At 56.0% G+C, this 19,309-nt stretch overlaps 1 protein-coding gene across 1 annotated transcript in view; it reads left to right on the top strand.

Moving 5' to 3' along the window:
* The first annotated feature begins 5,950 nt into the window (after positions 1–5,950).
* CDH5 (cadherin 5) overlaps positions 5,951–19,309 on the top strand; it is a 35,681-nt gene continuing 22,322 nt past the window's right edge. Inside the window, exons 1-2 of the mRNA XM_029211706.1 lie at positions 5,951–6,024; positions 17,440–17,659. Coding sequence (XP_029067539.1) covers positions 17,459–17,659 — 201 coding nt within the window. The 5' untranslated portion in view covers positions 5,951–6,024; positions 17,440–17,458. The remainder of the gene's footprint in view (positions 6,025–17,439; positions 17,660–19,309) is intronic.

Below are 19,309 nucleotides of genomic sequence, written 5' to 3'. Positions count from 1 at the left end.
GCTCAGGAGCTGTGTGACCTTGGGCAAGTTACTCAGCTTCTCTGAGCCTCAGCTCCCTCATCAGGGAAATGGGAATATGAATAGTACCTACACTTCTCCGGGCTGTAGTGAGGAATCGTTATATAAGCGGGGAGGAGCCCAGTAGGCTTTGGAACTGAATGAGTGGGGTACAGGTGAGATGGGATCCTTCCAAGGGGCAAGATGCTTTCCAGAATGGGAGTTTAGCAGGGCTGGATGGAGGGGTGGTGCTGGGTTGGGCTAACAGAGGTAGGAACGAAGAGCATCCTGGGTGCAAGGGAAACCGTGCAACTCAGGTTGGGACTTGAGCCCCAAGAGCCGGGACTCGAACCCAGCCAAAACCCAGACTAGGACTTGAACCCATGTTCTTTCAACTGAGATCACACACCACCTGGTCTCAGGACTTAATGAAGCTCAGGTCCTTGATGTCTCATTGCAGAAACAATTCAGTGAGAGACAAAGCGGTAGGTAAGAAGTGGATTTGTTTAGAGAGAAACACACTCCACAGAGTGTGGGCCTTCTCAGTTTTTATAGGGGTGGGTACTTTCATAGGTTAATGAGTGGGAGGAGTATTACAGCTATTTTGGGGAAGGGTTGGGGATTTCCAGGAATTACGTCACCGCCCACTTTTTGACCTTTATGGTCAGCCTTGGATGGAACTGTCATGGCGCCTGTGGGTGTATTACAATGAGCATATACTGAGGGCTCAAGGTCAGTGGAAGTCAACTTGTCCGCCATCTTGGACCTATTTGGTTCTAAACAGTTTATGTCGTGTCCCTGGACTATGTCATCCTTTCAAAGGTTGTGCCCTGGCCCCTTCCCTCGTGTTTCACAAGGACAGCACAGGCAAAGGCCCGGAGGCAGGCGGCTGCAGCAGCTCAGCCTAAGGTGGGCCTGGGGTGTTCAGCAGGGCTCAGCACGTTTGCGGGAGCCCTGGCTTGAGGTGGGCAGTGCCGCCCTGGGCTAGCTACTCAGTGCTGTAAAAGGGGCAGAGCCATACGCCCCCTCAAGGTCGCCCTGCGTATTAAAAATAAGGCTCAGGGCTTCCCTGGTGGCGCAGTGGTTGAGAGTCCGCCTGCCAATGCAGGGGACACGGGTTCGTGCCCCGGTCCGGGAAGATCCCACATGCCGCGGAGCGGCTGGGCCCGTGAGCCATGGCCGCTGAGCCTGCGCGTCCGGAGCCTGTGCTCCGCAACGGGAGAGGCCACAACAGTGAGGGGCCCGCGTACCGCAAAAAAAATAAAAAAATAAGTCTCAGAGCCTGGGCCAGGACATACACATAATAGGTTGGTGACTGTAATTAAGTCCACCCCAGTCTCAGAGTTTATCAAGGGACAGCCTCCTTCACCTCCCTGGGTCCCCACCCCCAGCCGGCACAGAGCTGGGCCCCCAGCAGGGCTGAGAGGCTGACTGACTGATTCAGTGCCTCCTTGAAGCCTCTGAGAAAAGGACCCACTATGTGCTGGAATATACCACGGACCACAGCTACACGCTACACTCGCCCCTCGCCCGGGTCTGTCTCAACGTGCCGGCGACTCATGCAGCCACTCATCCATGCTCTCATTCGCCCATTCATTCGTTCAATGACCCCGGCTCTGGGCCCACCCTGAGCTCAGCTCTGAGTGCCCAGAGGTGAGTCCAGCCCAGCCCCTGCTTGGAGCAGCGCTCCCTGTTCCTTTCGGAGCCACAGCTGAAGGTGAGGCTCCTCCCCTGCCCCTCCTCCCTCCTGAGCCCCTGCAGGCTACCCTACACCAACCCCGCCTTCTGTTTCCTCGGAAGGTTGTGTTCACTGCCCTCTCCACAGCCAGGGGGCCTTCCCCAAATCCCTGCTGCACCAAAGGCCGAAGTGCTTTCCTTTCGTCTAAAACTCAGCAGGCTGCTCACACAGCGCCCTGCACTCAGGCTCACGGGTAACACAGTCCTCTCCTGCCCACCCCACGCCCGCCCCCAGTGGGCAGCCTGGGAGCCCAGGGCACTCAACTGTCCCCTCTGTCCCCCCAGCACAGGGAAAGTCTGAGCCTCAGGTACCCACACTCCTCATCAACTACAGGTTTCGACCAATCATCTGGAGAAAAGAGGAAGGAAATGAAAAATATTTCAGCCACGGAGTATATCCCAGGCACTTTCACAGGAGCATCCTCACTTTATCCCTCCCTGCGTGTTCTGTGACACTACGTGCTGTGCTCACGCTCTCTGCCAGGGCTTTGCCTACAGGTGCGGGGCCACCCCGTGCAGGGGTGAAGAGCCCTACACACCCACACACACCCTGCAGAAGTTGCAGATCGGATCCACAGTGGGCTGGCTGCCCTTCTAGGAGCCCACGGTTTCAAGTCCACGTTTATGGAGCGCTCCCCCCGTGCTGTGCGCCCACCAGGAACAGACACGCAAAGGAGACACAATCCAGGTGCAGGGAAGAGAGAGAAGCAGATGAGCGAGGTGGTGGGCCGTGAAGGGGGTCTGTGTAAAAGGCTTCAGGGGCCCGGAGGAGGGAGCGGAATGGCAGAGGAGAGGGCGGAGGAGACAAGCTCTGGGGGGATCAGGGGATGGGGGCTCTGCAGGCATGTGAGGGGGGCAGAGGAAGCAGCCCAGTGAGCGGAAGAGTGTGGGCAAAGACCCGGCGGCCCGGCTTCCCTGTGCCATCCTCGGGCCTCCCACACTGTGGGGAAGAAGGAACGGGATCGCTTGCTGAGAAGCCCCTGCTGTGTGCCAGGCAGGAAAGCTTGGTGGGTGAGGAGGTGGCCTCTGGACACAGAGGCCTGGCTGGGAATTTCCAGTCCACCACTGACAAGCTCTGTGATCTTGGGAGCACTTAGTTCCCCGGCTATGTTTCCCCATCTGTATAATGGGAATAACAACAGAACCCTCCCCCAGGGTTGTCCTGAGGATTGAAAGGGGTGTCCCACGGAGGGAGAGCTCCCAGGCCAGGGTCCTCCAATGTGAGCGTGCAAACACGTGGCCTAGGAGCTACATACGTGCAGGTCTCAGGGTTCCGTTGCCAGCCATTCTGCCTCTGCCGCCCTGCTGGGGCCTAGGAATCTGCATTTTCAACACGCGCTCCCCAGATGATTCTGAGACAGGTGGCCAGAGGACCACACTTTGAGAAATACCTGTTCAACGCATGTGTGCTGTTACGATCATTTATTTTCATTGTCTCGTCTGCTGCTCCGACAGCCCTGCAAAGTCTGAACTGGTGACTCATTTCACAGGTGAGGAAAGGGGTTCAGAGCGGCAAGCTCCAGGTCACACAGCCAGTGATAAGCTGGCATAGAATCTGCACCGGGTCTGTCCACCCCCAAGCCTGAACCCCTCCAAGCAAGATGTCATAGGGCCCCCTCCCCGGTCAACTTATGTCCTGGCAGAGGCCTTGTTATCACACTCCCCAGCCCACCCACACCGCCTCCATTGTCACTTCCCCCTCCAGCTACTAATCAGGTCCCACAGACCATCCCGTTTCCTGCCAGCCCTCGGGCTGCCTCCTTTGCCCCTGATGGTACCTTCCTGGCCTTGTGTCCTCCCGTCACCTCCTCTGCCTCCAGAGGGGTTGGAATCGGGACTGGGCAGTGGCAGAAATCGGGCAGGAGACCCTGAGGGGACCCTCAGGGGCACGAGCTTCCCTCCGTGGCCTGGACTACCTCTCTGTGGAGGCCCCATCCCCACCCCCGGGGCACACGCCCGGATGACCAGCCCCTTGTTTACTAATGACAGGAACAGTGGGGTTTCAGGGCAGAGTCAACTTCCTCCCAGACTGAGATCACAAAGGGATGGTGCCAGGACAGACCCCATCCCTGTCTGCCACCAGGGCTGAGTCTGAGACCCAGCAGGAAGTGATGCCCGGGCCTGGACCAACCTCACGGGCACACAGACCACAAGGGCAGGCAGTCGGCACAGGCGGGTGTGAGAAGTCAGGCTGAGGCACGAGGGACGGAGCCCTGAGCCGGTCCTGGCTTCTCTGTGGCCACCCCACCCCCTGGCAGGAGAAGGCAGAGTTAATCCTGTTGGAGAAAAAAGTGCTGAGCTTTTGTTTGTTCATTCCACGAACAGCCAGTGATGTGCGGCTTCCCGCGCAGAGGCCCGCCTCAGGACCATCCTCCCTCCAGCGTCATCTGCCTTCCCTGCTGCTGGAGTCCCCTCAGCACACAAACATGCCAGCACTGCTTTAAAACAAAACCTAAAAGCCGCCCATCTCTCTGCTCCATTCACTGCAAGTCTGGGGGAAGGAGCTGGGATCACACGCCTCTATTTCCTGATCCCCCTGCACCAGCCGCCCCCCTCAGTCCCTCATGTCGACTCCCTTCCCTTTAACCTGCTCTGGTCACAGCCATCAGTGACCTCCCACTTCCAGATCCAGTGGTCAAGTCTCAGTGCCCACCTTTCCCAGGCTGACCCAGCCAACACCCCTGGCTTCCCTCCTTCCTCCCTGGGCTCTCTCCTAAGGAATCTACAAATCTCAGAGGCCCGGGGCCTCCCTCCCTGTAAGCTCGTCCACTGCCAAGGCCTCAGGTGCCAGCCATACGCTCAGGGCTTCCAAAACTCACCTCCAGCCTGAGTGTCTCCAACTGTATCCACCCTGTCTCCCACTGTCTCCAACTGTAGCCACTAAATCCACCCCTGCCCCCAACTGTATCCACCTATATCCAACTATCTACCTCCATCTCCAGCTGCCAATCTGACATGCCACTTGGGTGTCTAAAAGCCATCTCAAACTCAACATGCCTGGAACAGGGAAATCTTTATCTTCCCCTCCCCCCAAAATACCCTCCCACTCCATTCCCCATCTCCACACCAGTGTCCACTGACTTAGTGCCCCTGGGCAAGGCTCTCTCCCTCTCAGGTCTCTGTTTGCCCAGCTGTATAAGAGAACCAGTTCGGGACTTCCCAGCCATTCACCCATCCATGGAAAAACAGGGGCAACTAGGCAAAGATTCCCACTACCTGCCCTGGGAGATTCCAAATCAGTTGGACTGGGGTGGGGCCCCGGTACCTGCAGTTTGTAAAACCTCCTCTTGTAACTCTCATGATTCACAGAATCCGAGCGCCTTCTGCCCGCAGCTTCTTGGTTCTAACGGTCCCTGGTCCTGCCTTCAGCTTCCCCATCTTCCACGCCCCTCTTGGACTCTTGTTTATCTCAACAGCCATGTGAGGCTGAGGTTATATTATCCCCATTTTACTGAAGAGGAAACTGAGGCTGGGGTGGAGGTGCATGACTGGCCCATCAGGCACCTGGCTCAGCCTGATATTCCTAAACCCAGACGGCGCACCCCTAACCCCCAACACCCAGGCTGGCACCTTACAGCTGGAACCCAGGCCCACGCCCACCGGAAGTCAATCCAGTTCACAGACCCAGGAGCTGCAGCCTGTTCCCATCTCCTACCCACCCCACCGCAGGGGCCCCTGAGGCCTCCCCAGCCACTGCAAAGTCTGCCCCTCCCCCAGCATGTCATGGAGTCACCTGGGAAAATCTGGCTCTGGGCCCAGGGTGACCCAGGCTGGATTTCTGGCTGTGCTACGCCCCAGCTGAGTAGACAAGCACCTTAAACTTGCTGAATTTTTAGTGTCATGAGCTAAAAAGTGGGGGTGACGGCACCTGCCCTCGGGGTCACAAGGAAGATGAACGAAGCCCCTCGGCAGGTGTTGGGCTCAAAGCCCCAGAGCTGAGGCCTGGGGTTTGGGCCCGAGTTAAGCGTCCCGGCCAAGTCCAGGGCTAGGCCTCCATGGGGACAGCCCAGCTGGGCCGAGGAAGCCGCCCACCACGGGGCCTGCCTCTCTGCAGCCAGCCCGGCCCTCACAAACGAACAATAACAGGAAACCATCCTTGGTGGGGGTGGGGGGGTGCACGTGGGCCAGGGCCAGCTGGAAAACCTGAAGGGGCGGCGGCCAGGCCTCCCTCACCGCCGGGTGGGGCTCCCCTCCAGAGGCTGTTGGCCGAGCTCTGCACAGTTCCACGGCACGCTCAGCCCTGGCCGGACAGCCAGACGGAACGGACACGCCTCTCAGCCCACAGGCAAGGTGAGTGAGGGTCCTTGACTCCCCCATACGTAGAATGGCCATCATCGGCTCCCAGGGAAGCGCCACTCCTTGGGGTAGACTGGTCTCCTGGCTCACAACAGAGCTGGGAAAGGTGGACCCAGGGGTGGTGCCGCGGACACGAAGGGATGTTCTCGGGGAAGGGGTGAGCTCGGCTCTCCCACAGGTAGACTCCCAGACTCAAGGGCCCACTGGCTTCTGTGGGTGCTGGGCTCAGATGCTCAGAGGGCAGGATTCCGCCTGAGTCGCCCAGCATGCCAGGGGCAGAGGACTGGCACCCAAGTGGTGCCCCTTCCCCCACGAGAGAGGATTTACCACGGATGACATCATCCCATCCCCTCGAAGGCTCTGTGCTGGGATTGGGAGAGGAGCCCTGGAAGGGGAGCTTGGAGCCTCGCCCCTCCCTGTCAGCCACTGCCCCCATTTTCAGTACAGGCAAGCTGAGGCTTGACTCTGGGCACCTGAGGCCCTACCTGTGGAATCCCCTCCCCTCCTTCCCCAGACACCGTAGGGGCTGGTTACGAGCTGCGGAAGCTGTAGTTTTTCTCCCCCAAAACCGAGGTACCCGTAGATTGGGGCCCAAGGGACCCAGCAGCCCTCATAATTTTAGAGAAGTTCCCCCCAAAGACTTGGAGGCAGGCGGTCTAGGGTGAGAGCCGTCCTGGATACAAATCCCAGCTCTACCACTCGCTTCCCGCGTGACTTTGGGAAAATTACTCAGTGTCTCCAAAACTCAGTTTGCTTCTCTGAACAATGGAGATGGCGATTCTTTTTGCGGTTCATCATGAGACCTGGAAATGATGTCTACAGGAGGCTCTGAAGCACTGGAGCTCACTACTTTATATTACCAGCAAGCCGATGAATTAGATACAGCCTTTCTCCATTTCTCAGTTGAGGCAACTGAGATTTGGAGCAAGAACTCGTACCCCAAAGCCCAGGCTCTTTCCAGAACCATGCAGCTTCTCATGTGCCAGCCTCCTTATCTGTAAACTGGAAGAAAGGGTCTTTTCATGAGGCAGTTAAAGGAAGCGATATATACACTTGGCACTGGGAACGGATCGTAGGAGGGGAGCTTTAAGAAATCACAGCTGAATTTACCTGCCACCCAGAGCTGACCATGGCTTGAGTGTCACAAAGGTTTTGACCCCTGAGGTCGGTCAGTCCCCAGTAGGTGAGAGATGCGTCAGCTCATCCTCCAGCGAGCGCTCTGGGCAGCTACTCCACGCCAAGCACTATGCTTGTTCCTCACCCCCACCCCATGGACATTTCTGCCATGGGTGGTGGGCAGACAGGATCCTGATAGGAGACGAAGGGCATTCCAGGGGAGGCAGGGAGCCTGGGCAGCTCATTGGACCTGGAGAGGCCAGTGCAGCCAGAAGGTTTTCAGAGCAGGGAGTGGCAGGAGGGCCAGTGATGCAGAAGGCCATGAGTAAGTAGCAGGACCGAGAATTTTGGTTCATCTTCAGGTGACCAGGTGATGGGGAACAGCGGGACCCTCCCATCTGGCCTGAGTCCAGCCATGTGTGGGTGCCAGCCTCGAGGTGATCAAGGGGCCCAGGAGCTTCTGCGCCCCCAGGCAGCCCTGCTAATTCTGGCTTCCAGTGGTGAGGGGGTAGGCGAGGGGCCCACTGGCCTTGCAGGGGTTAAGCTGCCCACCCTGCAGTCTAGACCTGAGCGATTGTGCTGCTGAACAAGGGCCGGACATGGGAGCAGGAAGCTGGAGGGGCCATGCTTATTTTCTCCCATAGCTGGATGACTCACAGCTCTGCTGCTGCCTCGGGGATACACAGTGGACACACTGGCCACTAGCTCAGGGAAAAAAATCTTGAGCCCCTTGCCCATGGGATCCATCCCTTACTACTTCCATCACCTCTCTGCACCCCCTCGGCATCCTTGAAGCTACTAAAAAATTCCCATTTGACAGACACGACCACAGAGTCTGAGAGAAGCTGAGCAGCCAGTCCAAGGTCACACAGTTACTATGAGGTGAAAGCAGGATATGAATGAGGCCAGCCCCTTCTGACCCCACTGCCCTGTCACACTCCATAGGGAAGCCTGGAGAGGGGAGAAGCAGGGGAGGATTGAACCTGACAGTTCAAGCCACAGAAGCAGGCACCAGGATGAGCCAGGAGCCCAATGATCCTGGGGGAGGAATGTTCTAGGAGACAACTGCTGCCCTCAGTAGCTTAGCTTCTGGCTGGAGAGATACTGACAAGCCCATCGTAACCCAGATCCAAGCTGATGTTGGGTGGAGAAATCACAGAAGACTCCCTGGAGGAAGAGCAGGAGCCCCAGAGGATGCTGGGAGGTCTTGGGTCTGCTCTCTGAGCTTCAGTCTTCTAATTTCTCCAGGGCAAGGGATGGACCACATAGTCTCTAAACTGATTCAAGGACCTCCAGATTGTCTGCCACAGCATAACGATCAGATTCTGGCAGGTGCAGACACTGGGAGGAGGGGGAAGTAGGGCCCATGCGGCTGGGCCAGGAAGGCAGTGAATGAGATTTCCTTCTAGAGGAGAACAGACAGGAGCAGGAGGTGGGCCCAGGGCAGAACCAGGAAATGAGGTCAGGTGTGAGTCGGCCAGTCAAGCCCACAGCTGCCAGGCCAGGCTGAGTGGGTAGGTGAGGGTTGAGACACCCACACATTTACTAAGCACCTACTGTGTGCTGGGCTTTGTTCCCATGATCTCATTCAATCCTCCATTAGAGATGAGGAAGCTAGAGCTCAGAGAGGGCAAGGAATGGGCCTAAGGCCACACAGCTCATGAGCAAACAGGCAAGTGTGTGAGACTTGTTGCCGCCAATGACTGCCTCAGAGCCCCAGGCAAAGTCAGAAAGCCCAGAGGAGGCTGGAAAAGGCTCTCCCAAGGGTGGGTTTTCTCTCCTTCAAGCTTTGAGCTGCCCCATTAGGAGATAAGGGAATGACCCAGAGACCCCAGGACAAATTTGTTTCGAATCGTACACTAGGTCTGGTGAGTTGGTTGTATCTAGCTCAAAAGACTGTATTGAGGATTCAGGGGCTGAGTTCAAGTTCGGTGGGAAACTAACACTGTAATTGATTACTGATGTCTGCCGTGAGTATGTGAATGGCAACCCATGATCTCTGTTTTGCCAGCCCTACCTTCGGAAGCCCCCTGCACACGGGTGTATGTTCATCAGGGACCCATAAGAAGGATAATCTGACAGTCCTCAAAGGATCAAAATCCTAATGGTGGTGTGCCTGACAAAGTGATGGGTCATTAGAGATGCTGTATGGTGACAGGAGGAGCTTCTCTGAGTTCTGTCAACCACTGTATGTGCTCTGACCACCCAAGGTGTTGTAGGCAGATTTGTGCAGATTTGTTTTAAATCCTCTGAGGAAGGAGGGAAGGAGTGCAAGATCAGAGCTGGAGACCGAGGCAGGCTGACAGACAGCAGTAGGGACACCGACACCTCAAGGTCCTCTGGGCCTTGAGTTCACGCCGCTGGATGCTGGGATGAAGCGGATGCCTGGTCAGAGACACTCGCGCCAGCAGGCAGAGGCTGCGCTGGAGCGGGAGCCAATCAGAAGACCTTGTGGGGGGTACGGACTGGGGCTTGAAAAGAAGCAGAGCACTCACCCAGGGGCCACAGCAAGGAAGGGCATTCGGGCAGAGGGAACAGCCTGTGTATTCCATAAATGTCCAGTTCTCCTCGAGGCTGGGTGGGGCAGGGAGGTGAGGGAGAGGAGAACCAGAGGGGTGGGCAGGGACGCTCCGTGCTGGGTCTTGAATGCTGGCTCAGGAGCTAGGTTTCACCCTGCAGGGTGTGGGGAGCCAGGGAGGAGCGGTCAGCAGGGGAGCAGCGTGGGCAGCTCTAAGGGGAGCCGAGGGAGGGAGGCTGTTGGCAGAACCCGAGGGGAGAGGATCGGGTCTAGGACCCGCAAGAGCAGGTCACAGGGCTGAACTGAGCCCCAAACCAGGATAAAGCCCCAAGGGGCCAGCTCATAGCTGCCCGGCCCCACGGCCCCTGGGGACTCACCCTTCATCCTCCCAGTGCCGGTGATCCCTGAACGAGTTTGGGGGTCACTGGCTCCAACCTCGACCCCAGACTCAGGCTCGAGGTGTGGAGTGGGAGGGCGGTGGGAGAGCCGCCCAGGGCCACACAGGGGGCAGGGGCTCTAGCGCCCTCACCCCCACCCCTGCAGGTTCTGGGCCTCTCCTCCCACCTCCTGGCCCCTCATCCCTGACCCAGGGCCTCTGGGCTGCAGCCCAGAGCCTGCAGGAGGCTGGGCTGGGACTGAGCGTCCAGTCCACCCTCCGCGGCTTTGCCCGGGGCCGGGCTCTGCTGCCAGGTCTTGTCCTAGCTGCTGGCGGGCTTGCTGGGCGGGAGAGGGGCCAGCCCCGCAGAGAGGAGACTCTTCGGGGGACAGGGGTGTGTGCTTGTGTAGGCAGCACGTTTGTGTGTCCGTGTGGCCTGAGGATGTCATGTGTGTATCCCTGACCTGGAGTCTTCCTCTACCCCACCCCCAAGGGCCCTCCAGTCTGCTCAATAAACGCCCAGACTTAGCCCCTGAAACCTAAGGCTTGAACAGGGTCGGGGCAGAACCATCCCGGCCGGGGGCGTTTGCCAGGCTGCCCGCTGAGCAGCTCCCAGCTGGCCCAGGCTTCCGAGGGCCCATTTAACTACAAAAGGAGGAGCCCCAACCCGCCCCCTTCCATCTCCCTCTGGGTCCCCCTGGCTCCTTCTTTTAAAGAGCACAGAGCTGAGCGGACCTCACAGCCCCTTTGAAAAGGCCAAACGCCAGTGACAGAGGGGGTCCTGAGAAACAGACCAAAGGGAGTTTTGCCTACTGTCTCACAGCAGATCAGAGAGAGGCAGGATTCACTGCTGGGCTGAGACCGTCCGAGAAATCAGGGCCCTCCCCTCTCTGCCCTCTCACATCTTCCTCTACGCCTCCATCAAAGCACCACAACTTGAAACTGTGTTTTTTATCAAGTGGTTAATGTCTCTACACAAGGGTGCAGCCTGTGTAGGCTCCCCACTTGTAGTTCAGTACCTGGCACATAGTAGGTGCTCAATAAATGTTTGTTGAATGACTGTATAACCTCCAGGCTCTAGAGAGGGCTTCAGAGAAGTGGTGACATGTGACCTAAGTCCAGGCAGAGGTGAGAGAACGGCAAGTGCAAAGGCCAGAAGCTGTGACCAGGCCTGGTGGGTGTTACCATCCCACAGGCTGGGGCTCCTCTTCGAGGCTCACCAAGCAACACCCCCCCTTTTTTAATTTTTAAATTTATTTATTTATTTTGGCTGCACTGTGCAGCATGCGAGATCCTAGTTCCCCCAACCAGGGACTGAACCGGCGCCCCTGCAGTGGAAGCACGGAGTCCCAACCACTGGACCGCACCCTTGAGACCCAGACAGGGAACTGGAGAGGAGCAGAGGCACACAACCTCTCCAGCCCCCGCCAACTTGGCTCAGCTTTCAGAGCCAGTCCTCAGGCCCAACCCAGGCATCTAGGTTCTGAGCTCAGTGGTCCCACCCACTGTGGACACAGACCCAAACCCAGGAGTTCTCCAAGGCCTTGCCCTCTGATCCGGGCATGACTGAGCCCAGCCATCCCCCAGATGCTCTGAGCTTCCTCTGCCCCTTCTCCTGGGCTCCATGCCCATTACCAGGGGCCTGGGCCCCACACTCTGTCCTCTCATTTTGGGCCCCCTGGACCTTCCCAGACTGACCGAGGGCACAGAGGGCCCACCCTCATCCATCAGTCCATTTGGAGCTGCCCCCAAAAGCCTCTAACACAGCTCCAGGGACTGAGCATCATCACGGATCCTGGGTAACAGGGACACAGGCCAGCACCTGGCCTCTGGGTGCCCAGCAGGCACGTCTGAGCTGCCGAGCGAATCCCCTCTCCCCCATGTCTGTTGTCAGGAAAGGCCCCGGGGCTACTCAGCTGGGCATTTCTGAGCACAGAAATCAATTCCAAGATCCTCAGGCCCACTACACATCTGTGGTACCGCAAACCCAACCAGCAGCGGCCTGATCTCTCCAAAAACTTGGTGAGAGCAACCAAGAGACGTGACTCCTACTTATAGGAAAGTAAAGGGCTAAAATAAACCTGACCCCAGCTGTGCTCTGACCACACCTCCAGAGGTGTGGCCAAGGGAAATTCTGTTTCCCGCTGTGGGTCCAGCAAATCCTGCCGGCTGACTTCCTCTCCAACAGCAGGAGGAGGAGGAACCATTTTTCGATTTTTCGACAAAACCCTTCCTCTCAGCCCCCATTTACGTGGACAAATTTCTAACACAAAAGGCAAAAGACACAAATAAACATGGCTTTTCAGATGGAAAAGTCCCTCAGAACCCTCTGAGATTGGGTGTAGAAGGAGCCCAGGATTTAGAAAAAGATAAATCTGGGTGAGGGTTCCAGATCTACCACTTACGAGGTGTTTGGGTCTGAGCCTCAGTTTCTTCCTCTGTGAAATGGGGATGATAATTCCTACATCCTGAGGACAGTGTGAAAACTAAATGAGATTTAATCTATGAAAGTCAAACATGGAGAATAGCTGCTTATTATTACTATTATTACTACCATTATTATTATTATTACATGTTAATGTCACCGCAGAAATAGAGAGAGAGTGGCATGATGGAAAGGCACTATTTGGGGTGAAAGGCAGCCTAAGTTCAAATCCTGGCTCAACCACTCGCCGCTGTGTGACCCAGCAGGGCTCACTCCACCTCTCTGAGCCTCATCTGCAAAATGGGATCACTGACAACTACCTGGCAGTTTGCAAGGTTTAAGTGAGATAAGGTTTCAGTGTGCCACTGAGGAGGTGTTTCAAAGAAGAGACTTCATGAAGGAAACACTTACAGAGCTGTGAGCTCAGTCAAGGGAACAAACGGGATGTTGAGTCCTGCAGAGACCAGCAGCAGACCACCGCAGGACCAAAGGGACAAAGAGGAGGGAAGGGTGTTTCCCGAACCCAGTGAGGGACGGATGGGAGCCATAGAAGCTACCGGGATGGAGAGGTGCAGCCACAGCAGTACAAATGAACCAGAGCAGACAGCAGCAGGGAGGAAGTACCCCAACTTTTCTCCTCCCATCCTCAGACACCTGCTAGAGCCCCCACTGGCCAAACACCAGAACCTCGCGCCTGTAGGCCAAGGGTCAGTCCCCTTGACACAGAGCAGAGGTCAGGGGAGGGGTGGGGGAGTAGATTCAGCAGGGTGGGGACCTGCAAATCCCCCAACCAAATGGTTGGGTGTTCAGAAACAAGAATGGTAAGCTAACTACTCAGTAGAGCAAAACAGAGTGTCGGTGAGGATTCATACATGCTTGGTTTTATTCTTAGCTACTTTTTTGGCCATGTTACAAATGTTTTTTTTAATTCGGGCCTGAAAACAACCCTGAGAGGTAGACACTAGTGTTCCCATCGTACAGATGACGAGACTGAGGCTCAGAGAGGTAAAGAGTCTCGCGCACGGTCACAGAGCGGCAAAGCAGCACAACTGACATTCTCTAAACCACAGACCCTGGAATCACAGCCGTCACTCTGCTCTGTGTGAACCCAAAGAGGAGAGAGCCATGTGTCAGGTGTGGCTGGGCCTTGGGGAAAAGGGAAGATGTAGACAGGGCAGGTAGAAAGCCATTCTCCAGGAAGGGAAGGAAGCTGTGATTTGAGCCCAGCAATGGGACCTGGGTGTCAACCCTGGGACCAGCCCCAGGCAGTGCTGCAGTGGAAGATGCCCAGGGATGCATGAGATGCAAGGTGAGGACCAGGGATGGCTCCCCAGAGGAGGACACTTGGGCTTAATCCTGGATGACAAGTTCATGAGACAGAGAAAGAGGAAAGACCTATGGGGCTGTCCTGGGCCACTTCTCCTCCCTCGCTACCTGTCCTCCTTCATGTTCCAGCCTCACAGTTTGAGCACCAGCCACGTGAAGGGACCGTCTGTAAGCTGCTCCAGCCCCACCTTCTTCCGCACTCCAGGCCAGGTCTCCAGCAGCTGCTGGCCATGGCCACAGAGATGTTTCATAGCAACTCCAACCTGACACAGCCCACACAGACCTTTTGGTACCACTACCCGTCTTCCGAACCTCAGCAAAGCCCTGCCCCCGCCAACTGCTCAGGCCAAAGACTCGAGAGCCATCCTAGATTCCTCTCCATCCCTCACCCCCTACATTCCATTCACAGCAAGTCCTGTTAACTCCACCTCGAAAACACATCCCATGGCCACGCACCTCTACAGCTGGTCTGGGCCACCATCAACTCTCGCCTGGATGACAGTGACCTCCCCTGCTGGTCTCCCCTCTCTCCCAGCCCGTCTCCTCACCTCAGCCAGCGATCTCTTCAAATCAGATCATGTCACCTTCCCTCGTGCTTAGGAAAAAGCTCTCTCTAGGCTGCCCTGTACAACCCAACTGCATTAGTTTCCTCCAGCTGCTGTAACAAACCACCCCAAAGGTGGCTGGCTTGAAACAACACCAATTTATTTATTTATTATAGTTCTGGAGGTCTGAAGTCCGAAATGGGTTTCGGCGGGTGAGAATCAGGACTGTTTCCTTCTAGAGCCTCTAGGGGAGAATCTATTTCCATGCCTTTTTTGACTTCCAGAGGCAGCCCCCATTCCTTGGCCTGGGGCCCCGCAGCACCCCAACCTCTGTTTCCATCATCACGTCTCCTTTCTCCTGATTCTGACCCTCCTGCCTTCATCTTTTAAGGACGCTGTGATTGTACTGGGTCTATCCACATAGTCCAGGATAATCTCCCTATTTCAAGATCCTTAACTTAATCCTATCTGCTGAAAGTCCTTTGCCAGGGAAGGTAATATTCACAGGTTCCAGGGGTGAAGACATGGACACCTTTGGGGAGCTGTCACTCAGCCTACCATCCCGACCTGGTCACCTCTTCTGGAGCCCCCATTGCTCATCTGACCCAAGGGCCTTCTTTTGCCTCTTCAAACAAACGAACCGTTTTTCTACCTCAGGGACTTTGCACTTGCTGACCCTTCTGCCTGGAATACCCTCCCTTCCCCTGGCATTCCTAGGGCTGACACTCCGATGTTGGCATGAGTATCATCTCTCTGACAGGCCTCCCCTGGCCTTGAAGTCCCAGCCAGCTGCCCCCTCGCCCTCTGCTGTGTCCCCCAGTGTAACTCCCGGAGAGCCTCTGGTCAGCAGCTGATGTTCTTCCCCATGTACTTATTTTCCTGGGGTTCCCACGACAGCGTGCACTCCCCGGGGACAGGTCCTGTCTGTCCCGCTCACTGCTGCACCCCAAAGCCTAGCACACAGCAGATGCTCAATACGCATCCGCTCAGGGCGTGGCCTCGTATCTTGTCCTGCCCAGGGGCCTGAGAACTTCTCTCTCCCCATTTCTCAGTTTCACTTCTATCTGTTTTACTTTTTCATTTTTTGAGTCACTTCTCACTTGAGGGAGGAAGAAGGGAGCAAGACATGCAGTTCCTTTTGAGGCAAAGAAGGAAATGACCCACCGGGCCTGAGCCCAGCGAGGCTGGCCAGGGGTCACAGCTGCCACCTCCCCTGAGTCAGGACCAGCTTCCTGGCAGAACTCTCAGCTCCCTGAGCCTTTGTTCACTGCCTTCCTCCGGCCCAGAGCAGCTGCCCTTTTCACAGCCCACCTCAAAGGGCACCAGGTCTCCTCCAGTCTGACCACCTCATTGAGGACTGAGGGAACTGGGACCGGAAGCCTTCCCAGGCACATGGCACCTGCGTTCCAGGCCCGGCTAATGCTCTGTCCCAGCCAAACCCTGCGAGCCCACTTCTGCCTGGGCCAGCAGCTGGGGGCCACAGGGATGCTGGATGCTAAGCTCAGCAGGCCCACAGGCCAGTCTGCACACACACCCCCGGCCCTCACTGAGGACAGCCCGGCGCCAGTGTCTCAGAGGAAATGTTACTAGAGTTTAGAAACCTCCTGTGCTGTGCAAAATCCAGCTTCTCCCTGCGGCCAGGGCGGGCGACAGCCAGGGAGGTGGCCTCCCATCCAGCACCCAGTGGGTCCTTGCCTCTCTCCAGGCAGGAGCCCTGATTCTGACTCCCACTCCCACCCACCAGCCTTCTTCCTCTGAACCATCCCAGGAGCCACAGGTCAGTGACACAGGGACCAGCAAGGGTAGACTGATGGGGTCAAGGGCTGAGAGGGCATAGTGACAGCTGAGGTCACAGCCTCTACCCACCCTGGGGCAGTGAGACAAGCCCTCTTCCTTCTGGAATTCAGGATGAAGCCAGGCCCTGATCTCTGGGTGACCCCAGATCCCCCTCCAGGTTGATCCCATGTCCCAAGGGCTGCCTTCATGGGGGCAATCACATGGGGTCTTGTGCTTAAAAGGACCCCATGCTGGGTTTCACGTTCTTCCGTCTCTGTCCTGAAATTCTTAGTAACTTTTGAGAAAAGGACCCCATGTTTCCATTCTATACTATGCCCCACAAACTGCGAAGCTGGTCCTGCGAGCCCAGCCTCTCTACCCACCACCCCATCCCACGAGAACCCCTGTTCTCGTGACAGCTCCTAGGCTAATCACCAACTGTGAGCGCTGCGTCTGGTGAGGGCCTGGCCCTCTAGGTCACCACATTTGGGTTTCTTAAGAGCCTTCTAAAGACAACATCAAAGCAACACTGCCACAGGGGCTCTCGGACTAGCCGGGGGGCATGTTTGTTCAGAGGAGTCTTTAAATCCCACCACACAGCAGCTGCTAGGTCAAGAGGGCGCAGTAGGAAGAGGCATGAACTTTGGGGCCAGGCCGACTTGGTTTGAGTTTGACTCTGAGGCTTCCCGTCTGGGTGATCTCAGAAATGTTACTAAACCTCTCTCTTCCTCTGCTCATCTATAGAGTGAGGGCCACAATTATACCCACCTTTTGGCTTACTGGGAGGATTAAGTGCGATAACACATATAAAGTGCTTGGAAGAGTGTCAGGCATTCAATAGTTATTGATATTTATTTTTTGGTACTTATGATACTTATTGATGACACTTACTGATAAATGTCAGCTGCTGAGGTCAGACACCTGGGCTTTATTCTCAGCCCCACCATTTACTCCACTGTGAACTTAACTTCTCTGTGCCTCAGTTTCCCCGTCTGTAAAATCCAAGCTGGGTGTCCACTGCACAAGGCTTTGGCAGCTACCATCCACATCAGCATTGCTCTCTCCTCCAGGAAACCTTCCCTACAGCTCTCCTCTAGCCTCCCCTGTCACCCATGCTTGCTTGCCCAATAGCACACGTGACTCTTAAGTAGGAATTGTTTCTGTGTCTGGCTTCCCCTCCCAGACTAGGAGCTCCACGGGGGCAGGAAGAGGGTGTGGTTCTGCTAGTCTGAGCAGAGAGTGAAGGATGAAGGGTTAAACAGCTCAGTGCTCCCCGGGAGATGCTCACACCCCACATTCCCTGATGGTCTCTCTCCTCGTCCCTCAGAACCGTCCGTCCCGGGAAGATGCAGGTGTTCGTGATGCTGCTGGCTGCAGGGGGCACCTGCCTGGGCCTGCTGGCAGCAGCTGCAGTGGCCGTCAACCCTGACCGACCCAACCCCCCCAGCTCGCTGCCCATTCACCGGCGCCAGAAGAGAGACTGGATCTGGAACCAGATGCACATCGATGAAGAGAAAAACGGCTCACTGCCCCACTATGTGGGCAAGGTAAGGCTCAGGCCCCAGAGCGGGAGAGGCGTGCCGTGGTGGTGGTGGTGATGATAAAGACAGTGACAGGTGCTGTGGTGGCTGCAGGGATGGGGATGATCGTTGCGAGGGTGATGGTAATAGTGGGAGAGATGGTGGAGGTGGCAGATGTCATGGTGGCGGTGACTATGGTGATAGCCAAGGAGAAGGTGGTGGTGGTAACAGCGGTGGTGGTGGTGATGACGATGATGATCGTGGAGGTGGAGGTGGAGGTGGAGGTGGAGGTGGAGGTGGAGGTGGAGGTGGTGGTAGTAATGGTGAGCACAATGGTTCATCTTTCTCGCAGACTTTGGCCTATGGAGTGAGTATCACTGGCAGAAGGGCCACCCCGTGCACAAGCTAAGGAGGGCAGCCTAGCATGGGGGCTCAGGGCTCAGGGCAGGACCAGCCAAGGCTGCCATTAACTTTGCGCATCTGAGAGGTCTGGAAGACCTGAGCAGACTTCTACAGAACTGTGCTGGTGACACGGCTCATCATCCAGGCCACGGTTTGCCATCTCTAGTCGAGGCCTTTGAACCTCCTCAGAAAGCCCTGTCTCTCAGGGTGTTTTGCCCTAGCATTTAGGGCTTTATGAGCTCCAGATCCTAGGACACCCATAACAAGGCACTTGACCCAAGCCTGCCCTCCAGGGCGGTGCCTACGACTCTAAACCCTCATTTCATCCCATTTAAAACGTGTCCACCCTCAGTCACCTTCCTAGAGCTTGGAGCTAATCTGAGGGACTAATGAACTATCTTCCTGTGTCAAAAGGTCGCTGAGGTCAAAACCGTACACTCTAATTGAAAGGAATGGCTCTAGGGGCTTCCCTGGTGGCGCAGTGGTTGAGAGTCCACCTGCCGATGCAGGGGACACAGGTTCGTGCCCCGGTCCGGGAAGATCCCACATGCCGCGGAGCGGCTGGGCCCGTGAGCCATGGCCGCTGAGCCTGCGCGTCCGGAGCCTGTGCTCCGCAGCGGGAGAGGCCACAACAGTGAGAGGCCCGCGTACCGCAAAAAAAAAAAAAAAAAAAAAAAAGAAAGGAATGGCTCTAGTGGTGGAATTTCACACACAACGACAGGGAGATGGATTAGGTATTTCAAGAGTTTTCAGTGAGGAGAAAAATTCCTTTCCAATGCTCTAAAATCTCACCACGTCAGTTTCTTGGAAGCTAAGCAGGGTCAGCTAAAGAAAGATCAGTGTACTGGTGAGAGGAATTATGGTCCCAAGCACAAGGCTGGGCTCTGGGACATGGTCAGGGGGCAAAGACAGACATGGTCCACACCCTCATGGAGCTTGTGGTCTAGAACAGGGGCTGGCCACATGTAAATCAGTGAAGTTAGAACACTCCCTCACACCATACACAAAAACAAACTCAAAATGGTTTAAAGACTTAAATATAAGACATGATACCATAAAACTCCTAGAAGAGAACATAGGCAAAACATTCTCTGACATTAATCACAGCAATGTTTTCTTAGGTCAGTCTCCCAAGGCAAAAGAAATAAAAGCAAAAATAAATAAACGGGACCTAATCAAACTTATAAGCTTTTGCACAGTAAAGGAAACCATAAACCAAATAAAAAGACAACCTATAGACTGGGAGAAAATATCTGCCAATGTTGTGACTGACAA

The sequence above is a fragment of the Monodon monoceros genome, unplaced genomic scaffold (genome assembly GCF_005190385.1).
Source record: "Monodon monoceros isolate NGI ecotype Baffin Bay Population unplaced genomic scaffold, NGI_Narwhal_1 Super_Scaffold_10, whole genome shotgun sequence".
NCBI lineage: Eukaryota > Metazoa > Chordata > Mammalia > Artiodactyla > Monodontidae > Monodon > Monodon monoceros.
This window is presented reverse-complemented; position numbering and strand designations above follow the sequence as displayed.